The 16,670-nt window shown below is 55.4% G+C and overlaps 1 protein-coding gene across 3 annotated transcripts in view; it reads right to left on the bottom strand.

The window, feature by feature from the left end:
• Window positions 1–902: 902 nt before the first annotated feature.
• The window catches only part of SLC4A3 (solute carrier family 4 member 3), a 696,397-nt gene continuing 680,629 nt past the window's right edge, over window positions 903–16,670 (bottom strand). For all 3 annotated transcript variants that reach the window (XM_085650187.1, XM_085650189.1, XM_085650188.1), the window contains one exon: window positions 903–5,438. In XM_085650187.1, coding sequence (XP_085506313.1) covers window positions 5,361–5,438 — 78 coding nt within the window. In that variant the 3' untranslated portion in view covers window positions 903–5,360. The remainder of the gene's footprint in view (window positions 5,439–16,670) is intronic.

Below are 16,670 nucleotides of genomic sequence, written 5' to 3'. Positions count from 1 at the left end.
TGCTTGTGTACCCCTAGCTCGATGGTACATCATGTTTGGTGGACTCTACGATCTCAAGGAGAGTGTCACATCATTGGGGTGGGGGCAGGGCAGACCGCGCTTGTGTACCCCTAGCTCAATGTTACATCATCTTTGGTGGACCCTACGTGTCTCAAGGCGAGTGCTGCAGACCATGCTTCTGTACCCTTAAGTCAATGTTTATATCAAGTTTGGTGGACCCTACAATCTCAAGGCAAGTGTCACGTCATTGGGAGGGGGTAAAGCAACCTCCTCCAGTGCTCTAGACTCTCCAACGAACAATTCGACGCAGCAAACTAGATCTTCTGGTGAATCCCCACTACAATATGTCACATCTGGGGAAGGGGCACGGCAGACTGCACTTGTGTACTCCTAGCTCGATGTTACATCATGTCTGGTGGACCCCACCGTCTCAAGTGAGTGTCACATCATTGGTGGGGGGGAGCAGCCTCCTCCGGTGCACACTAAGCTCTACACTGAAGACTGCTACGCAGCAAACTAGATTTTCTGGGGAATCCCCACAGGATCCATCAGGCACTCATGGGAGTCAGTGGAAGAGCCCCCCATGTCCGGTGGATGTCTGGAGGAGATGGTGCCAAATGTATGTTCTTATGACGCATTCTTTTTCCCCGCAGGGAATCACAACGTGGTCGTTACAACGACCGCGTTGTGATTCCGCATACCATTACTCCGCAAATCGGAACAACGACTTGCGGAGGGGGGGCGCTGGATGTTGGAATAGTATAATTTACTATTCCAACTCCAGTCTGTGCGGACAATAGGGAAGGTGTTGGATTTTAAATCCAACACTTCCCCCCCTCCGCAAGTCGTTGTTCCGACTTGCGGAGTAATGGTATGCGGAATCACAATGCGGTCGTTGTAACGACCGCGTTGTGATTCCCTGCGGGGAAAAAGATTTGTGGTAAACGTTGTTTACCGATGGTGCCACATGCAAGGAGTGCAGGGGGTAGTACAGCGGCAGTGATGGGTCACAGACTGAGAGTATACCCCTTGAGTGACTGCAGGGGGTTAGGGCACTGCTTCCAAAGAACCTCTAGGTGAGACAGTCACATTTTCTTTGGGTCTCGCAGAAGCACTTCCACTCAAGAGGCATCTCCGGAAAAAGGAAGTGTGGGGGAGACCCTTTATAGAGCATTCTCCCTCCAGGCGCAAGTGACATAGGGACAGTGCATAATTTTGTGACTGTTGCATATATGTATCTATCTCTGTCATTGTGCGTGTCTCATGTACATGTTCCTATTGCTGTTGGTGTGACTGCTTCGGGTGCTTCAGGTGCATATGACTGTCTCTGTAGTTGTGACTGCCTCGTGTGTATGTGACTCTATCTTTTGGTGTGAGTGTTTCAGGTGTATATGCTGATCTCTGTCGTTGTGGCAGTCTCATGTGTACATGCCTATGTCTGTTGTTGTGGCAGTTTCATGTGTAAATGCATGAGCCTATCTCTGAGGGTGTGGCTGTCTCATGTGTATATGCATGAGCCTATCTCTGTTGGTGTGGCAGTCTCATGTGTACGCGCCTCTCTCTTTTGGTGTCATGTGTATATGTGTATATGACTATCGGTGTGACTGTCTCTTGTGTGTATATGCCAATCTTGTGTGTGTGTATGATTGTCTGTGTTGGAGTTCCTGCCTCAGGTGTATATGACTGTCTCCCTTAGTGTGATTGTCTCATGTCTATATGACTGTCTCATGTGACTGTCTCATGTGTATATGACTGTCTCTATTGGTGTCCCTGTCTTGTGTGTATATGACTGTATATATTGATATGACTGTCTCTTGTGTGATTATGACTGTCTCTGTTGATATGCCTGCTTTAGGCGTACATAACTATCTATGTGATTGTTTCAGGTGCATGTGCCTGTCTCTGTTGGTGTGACAGTCTCAGGTGTAAATGACTGTCTCTGTGACTGTCTCAAGTGTATATGACTATCTGTGGATGTGATTGTCTCCCGTGTGCATTTGACTGTGTCAGTCGGTTTGACTGTTCCTGGCGGTGTGAATGCCTTGTGTGTATATGACTGTCTCTGTGGCTGCTTCAGGTGCATGTGCCTGTCTCTGTCAGTGTGCCTGCCTCAGGTGTCTAGACTGTCTATGTTAGTGTGAGTGAAAGCCGGGTCTTCAGCTTCTTGTTGAACTTAAGAAGTGAGGAGGAGGCTCTGACGTGCTGAGGGAGGTCGCTCAATGTCTTAGGTGCAATGTAGGAGAATGAGCCACCTCCGGTTTTGCTTTTGCAGATGTGGGGAATGGGTGTGAGTGAGAGTGAAGTAGAGCGTAGGTGTCTGTTCAGTCATTCTGCTTCTGTCTGGTGTAGGGCTTTGTATGTGTGCGTGAGACGTTTGAATTGACTACACGTGTGAATGGGTAGCCAGTAAAGCTTCATGAGGTGTGATATGATGTGGGCGCAGCATGGGACGTCAAGTATGAGTCGCGCGGTGGTGTTCTGGATAGTCTGGAGTCTGTGTAGGAGCTGTTTGGAGATTCCAGAGTAGAGAGTGTTGCCATAGTCCAGCCTCCGAGTGATGAGTGCTTGTGTGACTGTCCGCCTAGTGTTCTGTGGCAACCATTTGAAGGTCCTTCGGAGCGAGCGTAGGATGTGGAAGCAGGGGGTGCACACTGCGTTGACTTGAGCCGACATGTTGAGCTTGTCATCTTGGATGATCCCTAGCTTTCTTGCGTGGTCTGTGAATATGACTGTCTCTGTCGGTGTGCCTGCCTCATGTGCATATGACTGTCTCTGTTGGTGTGCCTGCCTCATGTGCATATGACACTCTCTGTTGGTGTGCCTGCCTCACGTGCATATGACTGTCTCTATCGGTGTGCCTGCCTCTGGTGTACATGACTGTCTCTGTCGGTGTGCCTACCTCTGGTGTACATGACTGTCTCTGTTGGTGTGCCTGCGTCTGGTGTACATGACTGTCTCTGTCGGTGTACCTGCCTCTGGTGTACATGAATGTCTCTGTCGGTGTGCCTGCCTCTGGTGTACATGACTGTCTCTGTTGGTGTGCCTGCCTCATGTGCATATCACTGTCTCTGTTGGTGTACCTGCCTCTGGTGTACATGAATGTCTCTGTCGGTGTGCCTGCCTCTGGTGTACATGACTGTCTCTGTCGGTGTGCCTGCCTCATGTGCATATGACTGTCTCTGTCGGTGTGTCTGCCTCACGTGCATATGACTGTCTCTGTTGGTGTGCCTGCGTCTGGTGTACATGACTGTCTCTGTCAGTGTGCCTGCCTCTGGTGTACATGACTGTCTCTGTCGGTGTGCCTGCCTCACATGCATATGACTGTCTCTGTTGGTGTGTCTGCCTCAGGTGCATATGACTATCTCTGTCGGTGTGCCTGTCTCTGGTGTACATGACTGTCTCTGTTGGTGTACCTGCCTCAAGTGCACATGACTGTCTCTGTTGGTGTGCCTGCCTCACGTGCATATGACTGTCTCTGTTGGTGTGCCTGCGTCTGGTGTACATGACTGTCTCTGTCAGTGTGCCTGCCTCTGGTGTACATGACTGTCTCTGTCGGTGTGCCTGCCTCATGTGCATATGACTGTCTCTGTCGGTGTGTCTGCCTCACGTGCATATGACTATCTCTGTCGGTGTGCCTGCCTCTGGTGTACATGACTGTCTCTGTTGGTGTACCTGCCTCAAGTGCACATGACTGTCTCTGTTGGTGTGCCTGCCTCACGTGCATATGACTGTCTCTGTTGGTGTGTCTGCCTCACGTGCATATGACTGTCTCTGTTGGTGTGTCTGCCTCACGTGCATATGACTGTCTCTGTTGGTGTGCCTGCGTCTGGTGTACATGACTGTCTCTGTCAGTGTGCCTGCCTCTGGTGTACATGACTGTCTCTGTCGGTGTGCCTGCCTCTGGTGTAAATGACTGTCTCTGTCGGTGTGCCTGCCTCTGGTGTACATGACTGTCTCTGTCGCTGTGCCTGCCTCTGGTGTACATGACTGTCTCTTTCGGTGTGCCTGCCTCTGGTGTACATGACTGTCTCTGTCGGTGTGCCTGCCTCTGGTGTACATGACTGTCTCTGTCGGTGTGCCTGCCTCTGGTGTACATGACTGTCTCTGTCGGTGTGCCTGCCTCTGGTGTACATGACTGACTCTGTCGGTGTGCCTGCCTCTGGTGTACATGACTGTCTCTGTCGGTGTGCCTGCCTCTGGTGTACATGACTGTCTCTGTCGGTGTGCCTGCCTCTGGTGTACATGACTGACTCTGTCGGTGTGCCTGCCTCTGGTGTACATGACTGTCTCTGTCGGTGTGCATGCCTCAGGTGTATATGACAATCTCTGTCGTTATGACTTCTGCTATGACTGTTTCGTGTTTGTGAATGACTGTCTCTATTAGTGTACCTGCTTCAAGTGTATATGATTGTGTCTGTGTGCCTGCGTCAGGTGTATATGACTGTCTTTGTTGCTGTGACTGTCTTGTGTGTTTCTATGACTGTCCCTGTTGGTGTGACTGTCTTGTTTGGATATGAGTGTCTCTGTCGATGTGACTGTCTCATTTGTGTATATGACTGGCTCTATCAATGTGACTGTCTGACATGTGTATACAATTGTCTTAGTTAGTGTGCCTGCCTCAGATATATACGACTGTCTCGGTCAGTGTGTCTGCCTCAAGTGTATTTGACTGTCTATGTCGAAGTGATTGTCTTATGTGTGTATATGATTGTCTCTGTTAGTGTGCCTGCCTCAGATGTATATAACTGCCTCTATCAGTGTGTCTGCCTCAAGTGTACATGACTGTCTCTGTCGATGTGACAGCCTCAGGTGTATATGACTGTCTCTGTCGATGTGATCGTCTTGTGTGTGTATGCGACTTCTTCTGTTGGTGTAATTGTCTCATTTGTATATGACAGTCTCTGTCGGTGTGACTGTCTCGTGTGTGTATATGAATATCTCTGTCGATGTACTCGCAGACACACATCATTTCAAGCGCCTCGTGCCTGCTGCACACTGCCTCGCGGCGCTCGCAGCTCCACACACCTGTCTGCTTTGACAGCAGAGTGTACTGAGCTCCTGCACGGGAGGAGAGGTATTGAAACCTGGGAGAGTCCACCAGTACGCTCAAAGCACTGGTCATGTGTGTGCGTCTATCTGTACATATGTACATGTTCCTTTGCTACAGAAGGCTGTGTGTCGGTATGGTGTGGTATCTGTGGTATGTCTGTGGCGCCATCTGCCCGTTACATATGTGTTCTTTCTTGACAGAAGGTGGTGACTATAATGTAATGTATATGGCCTTTGACCCTGTCTGTCCATACATGTGTCCATGTCCACGTGTCCAGGCATCGCACACGTGCACTCAGCGGTGAAGGGCCTCACACGGGCATGTGCAGCTCATTGTACTCATCTCGTCCGTCTTCGTCAAAGTTTGGGGCCCCGTCTTCTGCGTCCAGCTGGAGAGAAAAGAGACAGAGGGGAGTCATGACACTGAACAGCACACGAGACCACAGTGGCATGTTACTTGACTGGCTTCTAGTCTAGGGTGCGTTACCACACCGCACATACTCCACTCCACGCCACTCCACTCCGCTCTGCACCACTCCACACTGCGCCACTCCACTCCACTCTACACCATTCACCACTGCACTCTACTCTGCACCACTCAACACTATGCCACTCCACTCCACACCACTCACTACTCATCACTGCATTAATGCACTCTACTCTGCACCACCCCACACTATGCCACTCCATTCCACGCCACTCATCACTGCATCACTTCAATCTACTCTGCACCACTCCACACTATGCCACTCCACTCCACACCACTCATAACTGTATCCCTGCACTCTACTCTACACCACTCCACACTATGCCACTCCACTCCACACCACTCATAACTGTATCCCTGCACTCTACTCTGCACCACTCCACACTATGCCACTCCACTCCACACCACTCATAACCGCATCACTGCACTCTACTCTGTACCACTCAACACTATGCCACTCCACTCCACACCACTCACTACTTATCACTGCATCAATAAACTCTACTCTGCACCACTCCACACTATGCCACTCCATTCCACACCACTCATCACTGCATCACTTCACTCTACTCTGCACCACTCCACACTATGCCACTCCACTCCACACCACTCATCACTGCATCACTACACTCTACTCTGCACCACTCCACACTATGCCACTCCACTCTACACCATTAACCACTGCGCCACTGCACTCTACTCTGCACCACTCAACACTATGCCACTCCACTCCAAACCACTCACTACTCATCACTGCATCAATGCACTCTACTCTGCACCACTCCACACTATGCCACTCCATTCCACGCCACTCATCACTGCATCACTTCACTCTACTCTGCACCACTCCACACTATGCCACTCCACTCCACTCACTACTCATCACTGCATCAATGCACTCTACTCTGCACCACTCCACACTATGCCACTCCACTCCACTCACTACTCATCACTGCATCAATGCACTCTACTCTGCACCACTCCACACTATGCCACTCCACTCCACTCCACTCACTACTCATCACTGCATCAATGCACTCTACTCTGCACCACTCCACACTATGCCACTCCATTCCACGCCACTCATCACTGCATCACTTCACTCTACTCTGCACCACTCCACACTATGCCACTCCACTCCACTCACTACTCATCACTGCATCAATGCACTCTACTCTGCACCACTCCACACTATGCCACTCCACTCCACTCCACTCCACTCACTACTCATCACTGCATCAATGCACTCTACTCTGCACCACTCCACACTATGCCACTCCATTCCACGCCACTCATCACTGCATCACTTCACTCTACTCTGCACCACTCCACACTATGCCACTCCACTCCACACCACTCATAACTGAATCACTGCACTCTACTCTGCACCACTCCACATTATGCTACACCACTCCACATCGAATCACTGCACTCTACTCTGCACCACTCCTCACTATGCTACTCCACACTACTTATCACTGTGTCACTGCACTCTACTCTGCACCACTATGTACTACTCCACTCTACTCCACATCACTTCACTCTACTCTGCCCCATTCCACACAATGCCACTCCACTCCACTCATCACTGGAACACTGCACTCTACTCTGCTTCACTCCACACTGTGCTACTCCACTCCACACCACTCAGCAGTGTGTCACTGCACTCTACTCTGGACCACACCTGTTGGAAGGCGGACCCCGAGGAGTCGGTGAGACCACCAAGGGGGGCCCTCTCACTGCACGAAGTAGCCGAGCGCTGCCGAGAAGTCTCCTGAGAGATCCTTCTCCTATCCCGTACTAGCACAGTAACACCACCACACCGGACTCAAGGAGGTTGTCTCAAGACAAGCAATTCTTTATCATCAATAAAAGGTTACGAGTTCAATATTTACACGAAGGGATCGAGGGATCCACCAAAAGTCTCAATGTCTCTTTGGAAGGGTAGGGGTAGCGGGACAGTCTTTGGCAGGAATGCGGTACGAGGGTACCTGGGGCCCAGTTCTTATCCTCAAGCTGGAGGACCTCCGGATCTCGGAGGGGTTGAGCCGCGACGGCGTCAGCAGGGCTCTGGCGTACAGTTCGTGGAGAGCCGCGATCCAATCAGCAGGGCTCTCAAGATGGTTTCTGCTCAGCTCGAGCCGCGACGTCGTCAGCAGGGCTCCGAGGGAGGTTTCAGCGAGGTTGGGCCGCGACGGCGTCAGCAGGGCTCCGATGTTCCAGGTGGTTCAGAAAGGGTTCACAGGAAGGAGCCGCGACGCAGTCAGCAGGGCTCGTGATGGTTCCGACAAGAGTTCTTCTCCGTAGGGTCAGCCGCGATTCAATCAGCAGGGCTCTCGACTCCGGGATACAACTGCCGAGCTGTGGTGGGGTCGCCCCAGATATAGGTCTGGAGCCCTTTGATGTCCGGACCTATGCGCCCGAGGGGGCGGAGTGGCCGGGTGGAGGTGGCCAGACGCCCAGCAGGAGAGGCGCCAGGCCCATGGGAGTTTGCAGGGTGATCACACCTCGAGAGGGGAGGACAGTTGGGGGTCCCATCGATACTGTCCTCCGCCGGGGCGATGAATGGTTCCTGCGGCACCCCCTGGCCAGTTCGTGGTGCCTCGATGTCGGGGCTTCGTTGGGGTCGAGGCTGGGTTGAGCGGGGTCGCGCCGGCTGGGGCACGGTGTGACGTGAATGCCAACAAGATGGCGGAGCCACGAGGAGTAGGCGACCACGTGTAGCTCCGGGTGAAGGGCCTTGGTGCAATCCAGACGGGTGGCCCGTGACGGCCGGGGCGGGGAACGGCCACAATCCAGGGGGTTAAAGACCACGCCACGAGGCCAGGTCCAACAGGCGTCCCCCCCAGCCGAAGGCATGGAGAGTCACCCATCTCCTTGGGGATTCTCCTCGTCAAGGCGGAAGACGCGGGACAGGCCGTCGGCGTTGGCGTGGTCATTGCCGGGCCGGTGTTCGACGTCAAAGTCCATCCCTTGTAGCGAGATGGACCATCGCAGCAGCTTGGGGTTCTCGCCCCGCATTCGCATTAACCATTGCAAGGGCCGGTGGTCGGTCTGGACCCGGAAGTGGGCGCCAAAGAGGTAGGGCCGGAGCTTCTTGAGGGATCCACACCACAGCGAAGGCCTCGCGCTCAATAGTGCACCAGCGTTGCTCCCGGGGCAGTAGTCGCCGGCTGATGAAGGCCACTGGTCTGTCGAGCCCCCTTTCGTCAGTTTGGGAGAGGACGGCCCCGATCCCATACTCGGAGGCGTCCGTCTGTACCACGAACTCCTTCTGGTAGTCCGGGGCTTGCAGCACCGGGGCAGTACACATGGCCGTTTTGAGGGTGTCGAAGGCTGTTTGGCAGCGGGGTGTCCAGTGTACCTTCTTGGGCTGTTTTTTGGACGTTAACTCTGTGAGGGGGCCAACAATGCTCCCATAGTCCCGGATAAACCGCCGGTAGTATCCGGTGAGGCCCAGGAAGGCCCGGACAGCGGTCTGGGTAGTGGGGGGTTCCCAGGTCTGGATGGCATCTATCTTCGCTTGGAGGGGGGCCACCTGCCCGCTCCCCACTTGATGGCCCAGGTAGGTCACGGATCCGTGGCCGATTTGGCATTTGCTGGCCTTGATTGTGAGCCCGGCCCGCTGGAGGGCGGCCAGGACGGCCTCCAGGTGGAGGAGGTGCTCGGCCCAGTGGTTGCTGTACACGGCAATGTCATCTAAGTAGGCCGCGCTGAAGGCCTCAAGCCCGGCCAAAACCTTGTTCACCAGTCTTTGGAAGGTGGCCGGGGCGTTCTTCATTCCGAAGGGCATCACCTGAAAGTGGTAATGCCCATCCGGAGTCGAAAAGGCGGATCTTTCTTGGGCGCCGGGGGTGAGCTGGATTTGCCAGTACCCGGCGGTGAGGTCCAGCGTGCTCAAGTAGCGAGCGGCCCCTAGGCGGTCGATCAGTTCGTCGGCCCGGGGTATCGGGTGTGCGTCCGTCTTGGTTACTACATTCAGGGCTCGGTAGTCCACGCAGAATCGCAACTCCGGGGGGCGACCGGGAGCTGCGGCCTTGGGCACCAGGACGACAGGGCTGGCCCACGGGCTGTCGGAAGGCTCGATGACCCCCAGGGCCAGCATCTTCGCTACTTCGGCCTGGATGCAGGCCCGCACTCGGTCAGGCACCCGGTAGGCTCTGTGTCGTATGGGGGGGTTCTCCCCGGTGTCGACGTCGTGGACGCACCAGTGGGTCACCCCCGGGGTGAGAGAGAAGAGGGCTGCGTAGTCCCGCAGTAATCGCTGGCAGTCGTTGCGCTGCTCCGGGGTCAGGGACGAGGCGAGTTGGACCCCTTCGATCGATCCATCGTGACTGTCGGATTGCAAGAGGTCGGGCAAGGGCTCGGAGTCCTCCTCGCTCCCCTCGTCGGTCGCCAGCAGCAGGCTCAGTTCGGTCCGGGCGAAGTGGGGTTTTAGCCTGTTCGCATGTAGGACCCGGAGGGGGTTCCGGGGGGACTCCAGATCGACCAGGTAGGTGACGGGACTTTTCTTCTCCACCACCTTGAAGGGCCCGGTCCACTTGTCCTGGAGGGCGCCGGGTTCGACCGGGGCCATGACCCATACTTTCTGACCTGGCTCGAATTCTACCGTAGAAGTGTTGCGATCGTACCACCGCTTCATGTCCTCCTGGCTGGCCTCGAGGTTGGCTTCGGCTATGGCTCGGAACTTGCGGGTCTGGTTTCGGAGGGTCAGGAGGTATCGGTAGACGTCAGGAGGGGCGCCTCGGGGCTTCATCTCCCAGCCCTCCTTGACCAGGCTGAGTGGTCCGCGGACCGGGTGCCCATACAATAGTTCAAACGGGCTGAACCCCAGGGACTTCTGCGGGACCTCCCGATAGGCAAACAGGAGGCAGGGCAGCAGGACATCCCATTTCCGCCTGAGGGGTTCTTCCAGGCCCTGGATCATCCCTTTCAATGTTCGGTTGAACCGCTCAACCAGCCCGTTCCCCTGAGGGTGATATGGGGTCGTGAACTTGTATGTGACCCCGCATTGTTGCCACAGGGACCGCATGTACCTGGAGATAAAGTTCGTGCCACGGTCGCTCACCACTTCGCTGGGGAATCCCACTCGGGAGAAGATCCCCATCAAGGCCCGGCCTACCACAGGGGCCGTTATAGTTCTGAGCGGGACCGCCTCCGGGTACCTGGTGGCGTGGTCCACGAGGACCAGGATGAAGCGGTGGCCCAGGGCGGTTTGGGGGTCCAGGGGTCCCACAATGTCGATTCCGACTCGTTCAAACGGGGTGCTGACGGCGGGAAAGGGCTGGAGGGGGGCCTTGACCCGACCCCCCGTCTTTCCGCTGGCTTGGCAGGTCTGGCAGGACCGGCAGTGGTTGTCCACATCTCTCCGCATCCGAGGCCAGTAGAAGTGGGTCACCAGACGACTGTACGTTTTGTCTTGCCCCAAGTGTCCGGCGAGGGGCACATCATGGGCCAGGTGGAGAAGGAACTCCCGGAAGCGGAGGGGGACCACCAACACGCGGCCGGCCCCGAGTTCTGCCACTTTCTGTTCACTGTACAACAGGCCCTCGGCCCAGTAGATCCAGTGGGTGCCGGTCTGGTCACCGTTGGCTTGCGCGGTCGCCTGCTGTCGGACCCCTTCGAGAGAGGGACAGGACTGTTGCTCTTGCTGGAACTGCTCTCGGGTGGGGCCCCCTTCATGTTGCCATTGCGTCAGTTCTGGTAGGGCGCTCGGAGAAGCCACCTCTTCGGGGGAGGATTCGCTGGGCCCGGGGTCGGTGTCCGCCTCCTCCTCGCTGCTGGCGGGAGGGGGTGTGAGCCCCTCGGGTCGGGCCGTCCCGGAGGTCGAGGAGGAGCGGGGGGCCTGGGCGGTCATGGACCGGGTGATGGCGCAGGCCCAATCAGCCAGTCCCAACATTCGGAGGTGCTCTCGTCGTTCTACTTGAGCCCAGGGGGAACTCTCCAAGTCGTTCCCCAGGAGGCAGTCGACCGGGGCGTCGTCGCGCACCGTCACCTTCAGCAGGCCCGTCACCCCTCCCCACTCGAAGGGGACCAGGGCCATCTGGCATAGGCTTTCACTGTTGTCGGCCATCCGCACAGGGCACAGCACATTCGGTAGAATCTGTTCAGGGGTCACCAGGTGGCAGCGGACAGCGGTGATACTGGCGCCGGTGTCGCGAAGGGCTTCGGCCCGTTGTCCGTTGACCGTGACCTGCTGCCGGTACTTCTGGGTGTTGGTTGGGATGGGGGTGCAGGGTACCATCTCTCGGCTACCCAGGCAGACCAGGGACATGGCTGCCGGCTCCCACTCAGTGTTTTCTCGGTCGAGGGCCTCTTCTTCCTCCTCTCCCCCCAAGGCGGCGGCTGTCAGCTGCCGGGGCGGGGGCCCGCCGGCCCCGTTTCTTCGGTTCAGGGGGCAGGCCGGGTCACTGGCAAAGTGTCCGGTTTGTTGGCAGCCATAGCAGGTCACTGGTGGCCGTGGTCCGGGTCGGGCCGGGCCCACCCTTCGCGCTAGGCTCGGGGAGAGATGTGGCTGCGGTGGCCCTCGAGGGGGGCTCCTGGGGGCCCCAGCGGGAGGGTCTCGGTTCCTGTTCGGCCCTCCCCCCCCACCGCGCTGGCGTGGGGGTCCGTTGGGGTTCCTCTGGTACTCCCCCATTGAGCTCCGGGGGACCCGGGAGTTGACCCATCGATCGGCCTCGACGGCAAGTTTTCGCGGGTCGGTCATTTTGCTGTCGAGGAGGTGCTGTCTCAGTTCCACGAAGCAATTATTGGAAAGGTGTTCCCAGACGATGAGGTCGACCAGTTGTCCGTAGGTGGTTACTTTGCTGCCTTTGATCCACCCTTCTAGGGCCCGACTGAAAAAGTCCACATATTCCACCCATGTGGTACCCGGGATTTTCTTGCAGTCTCGGAACCGCTGGCGGTACATCTCCGCTGTTAGCCCGTATCGGGTGAGCAGGGCCTCCTTCATGTGATCGTAGGAGGTCATCACCTCTTCCGGTAGCTGGAGCAGCGTGTCCTGCCCTTCACTCATGAATCGCCCCAGTCTTTTCGGGGCACCCGATGGGAGGTCATGGCCACCTCGTAGGCCTTGAACCATTGTTGGATATCGTCATTCTTGTAATATTCCTTGACGACCTCCTTCGGGATATGCACCTTGGCCTCGGGGGGCGGTAGAGTGTCTCTGGTACTGGGGGTGTTGGTCCCTCCGTTCTTGGCCTTGATCTCGAGCTCCTTGAGACTGCGCTCGTGCTCAAGAGTTAGTTTCTTTTCCTCCAACTCCCGGTGTCGTCTCTTCTCTTCTATTTCTTCTTGAAGGCGTAGCTGCTCGAGGGCCAGTTTCTTTTCTGCCAGCTGGAGTTCGCCGTCCAGCCGCAGTCGGGCGAGCTCTAGTTCGTGGCTCCGGACCTTTTCCCGCTCTCGTATTTCTTCCTCGGAGAGGCCGGTTTCTAGGCTCTTTCTTCCTCCGGTTGCCGGGGTCAGCGCGGTTGCTGTGGTCTCCGTCAGGGGCAAGGGCCCTTCTTCCTGGGAGGGGCCTGCCCCAGCCTCCAACCATGCCCTCAGAGCTTTCTGCATCTCTTCCTTGGTACCGAGGCTGGTGGTTGCAATGCCTTTGTCTCTGCAGAACTGTTTTAATTCTTTGTGCGTATATTCTTCCAGCCGTTCGGGCTGGAACTCCATTGTCGCGTTGTTTTCCTGGCTGCTCATGATGCTATTCGTTTGGATGGGTAGCTAGTGGGTACTGGCTGGTACGTACTGCGTTCGGCTCGGATCCCGTCGCTGGCCACCAAATGTTGGAAGGCGGACCCCGAGGAGTCGGTGAGACCACCAAGGGGGGCCCTCTCACTGCACGAAGTAGCCGAGCGCTGCCGAGAAGTCTCCTGAGAGATCCTTCTCCTATCCCGTACTAGCACAGTAACACCACCACACCGGACTCAAGGAGGTTGTCTCAAGACAAGCAATTCTTTATCATCAATAAAAGGTTACGAGTTCAATATTTACACGAAGGGATCGAGGGATCCACCAAAAGTCTCAATGTCTCTTTGGAAGGGTAGGGGTAGCGGGACAGTCTTTGGCAGGAATGCGGTACGAGGGTACCTGGGGCCCAGTTCTTATCCTCAAGCTGGAGGACCTCCGGATCTCGGAGGGGTTGAGCCGCGACGGCGTCAGCAGGGCTCTGGCGTACAGTTCGTGGAGAGCCGCGATCCAATCAGCAGGGCTCTCAAGATGGTTTCTGCTCAGCTCGAGCCGCGACGTCGTCAGCAGGGCTCCGAGGGAGGTTTCAGCGAGGTTGGGCCGCGACGGCGTCAGCAGGGCTCCGATGTTCCAGGTGGTTCAGAAAGGGTTCACAGGAAGGAGCCGCGACGCAGTCAGCAGGGCTCGTGATGGTTCCGACAAGAGTTCTTCTCCGTAGGGTCAGCCGCGATTCAATCAGCAGGGCTCTCGACTCCGGGATACAACTGCCGAGCTGTGGTGGGGTCGCCCCAGATATAGGTCTGGAGCCCTTTGATGTCCGGACCTATGCGCCCGAGGGGGCGGAGTGGCCGGGTGGAGGTGGCCAGACGCCCAGCAGGAGAGGCGCCAGGCCCATGGGAGTTTGCAGGGTGATCACACCTCGAGAGGGGAGGACAGTTGGGGGTCCCATCGATACTGTCCTCCGCCGGGGCGATGAATGGTTCCTGCGGCACCCCCTGGCCAGTTCGTGGTGCCTCGATGTCGGGGCTTCGTTGGGGTCGAGGCTGGGTTGAGCGGGGTCGCGCCGGCTGGGGCACGGTGTGACGTGAATGCCAACAAGATGGCGGAGCCACGAGGAGTAGGCGACCACGTGTAGCTCCGGGTGAAGGGCCTTGGTGCAGTCCAGACGGGTGGCCCGTGACGGCCGGGGCGGGGAACGGCCACAATCCAGGGGGTTAAGGACCACGCCACGAGGCCAGGTCCAACAACACCACACCACTCAACTGCACACCACTCACCACTGCATCACCGCATTCTACTCTGCACCACTCCACACTATGTCACTCCACTCCACTCCACACCATGCACCACTAGGTCACTGCACTCTACACTGCACCACTCCACACTAAGCCACTCCACTCCACACCACTCACCACTGTGTCACTGCACTCTACTCTGCACCACTCCAATCCACGCCTCTCTACTCTACACCACTCTACTCTCTGCTTATGCACTCTTCCACACACTGCTCTACTATGCACCACTACATGTTCTCCACTCTGTACCACTCCACTCTATGCCACTCTACTTTGCAACATTGCATTCTATGCCACTGTACTATACACCAATGCACTCTTTTCTGTACCAGTACACTCTATGCCAATGCACTCTACACCAATGCATTAAATGCCAATTCACTCTACGCCACTCTAATCTGCTCTACACCCTGCACCACTCTACTCCACACCACTGTACTCTACTGTGCGCCGCTCTACTCTGAAACAATCTACTCTATGCCATTGGAATCAGTGCCACTGCACTCAAGCCACTCAACTCTGCGCTACTCTACTTCACTCAGGGCCACTGAACTCAATTCTGCACCACTGCATTCTACAGCAGTGCACTTTACACCACGTTTCTCAAAACCAATGCACTCTATGCCACTGCACTCTACGCCAGTCTACTCTGTACCACTGCACTCTACCCCACTTCACTCTACTCTGCAACACTTTAGAAGACTGCACTCGACGCCATTATATGCAACATCACTGCAGTCTATGCCACTCTATTTTACTCTGCACCACTGTACTCTATGCCACTGGTCTCTTTACCACTCTACTCTGCATTGATCTATGCCACTGCACTCCACCCCAATGCCCTCTATGCCATTTCACTATACACCACTGCACTCTATGAAAATCTACTCTGCAACACTCCACTCCCTGCCACTAAGCTCTATGGCACGGCACTCTATGTTGCACCACTCTATGCCACTCTACTCTACTCCACTGCCCTCTACACCACTCTACTCTAAACCATTGCACTCTATGTCAATGCACTAAACACCACTTCACTCAAAACAATGCACTCTATGTCAACTACTCTGCACTGCACCACTACACGCTAATTTACTCCATTCTACTTTCACCAATGTACTCTGAGCCACTGCACTCGGCACCACTCTACTCTGTGCTACTCTACTCTGCACCTTTGCACTCTAAACAACTGCACACTGTGCCACTGCACCTACGACACTCTACGCCATTGTGCTCTGTCACTGCACTCTATGCCCCTGCACTGTATGACACGCTACTCTGCAAGACTACACTCTCCACTACTCAACTCAACAACATTCCACTCTACACCACTGAAATGTATGTCACTGCATGCTAGGCCACTCTACACCATTGCGCTCTATATCACTACACTCTCCATCACTCTATTCTACTCTGCACCACTGCACGCTAAGTCACTCTATCCCACTCTTCACAACTGTACTCTGCGCCACTGCTCTCTGCACCATTCTACTTTGTGCCACTCTATTCTACACCTCTGCACTCTATGACCTTCTACTCAGTGAGATTGCATTCCCCACCACTGAACTAAATGCCACTATAATCTGCACCACTGCACACTATTCACTCCACTCCACACCATTCATCACTGTAGTCTACTGTGCACCACTCCACACTGTGCTACACCACTCATCACTAGGTCACTGCACTCTAACCTGCACCACTCTACACTATGCCACTCCACTCCACACCTCTTATCACTCCATCACTGCACTCTAGTATGCATCACTCCACACTACACCACTCCAGTCCACACCACTCAACACTGTATCACTGCACTCTACTGTGCACCACTCCTCACTATGCCACTCCACTCCACACAACTCATTACTAGGTCACTGCACTCTACTCTGCACCACTCCACACTATGCCACTCCACTCCACACCTCTTATCACTCCATCACTGCACTCTACTCTGCATCACTCCACACTACACCACTCCAGTTCACACCACTCATCACAGTATCACTGCACTCTACTGTGCACCACTCCTCACTGTCACTGCACTCTACTCTGCACCACTCCACACTATGCCACTCCACTCCACACCTCTTATCACTCCATCACTGCACTCTACTCTGCATCACTCTACACTACACCACTCCAGTCCACGCCACTCATCA

This window comes from Triturus cristatus, chromosome 3_2, assembly GCF_964204655.1.
Source record: "Triturus cristatus chromosome 3_2, aTriCri1.1, whole genome shotgun sequence".
In the NCBI taxonomy this organism is placed as follows: domain Eukaryota; kingdom Metazoa; phylum Chordata; class Amphibia; order Caudata; family Salamandridae; genus Triturus; species Triturus cristatus.
The sequence above is the reverse complement of the archived record's forward strand: the minus strand, read 5'-3'. Positions and strand labels throughout refer to the sequence as shown.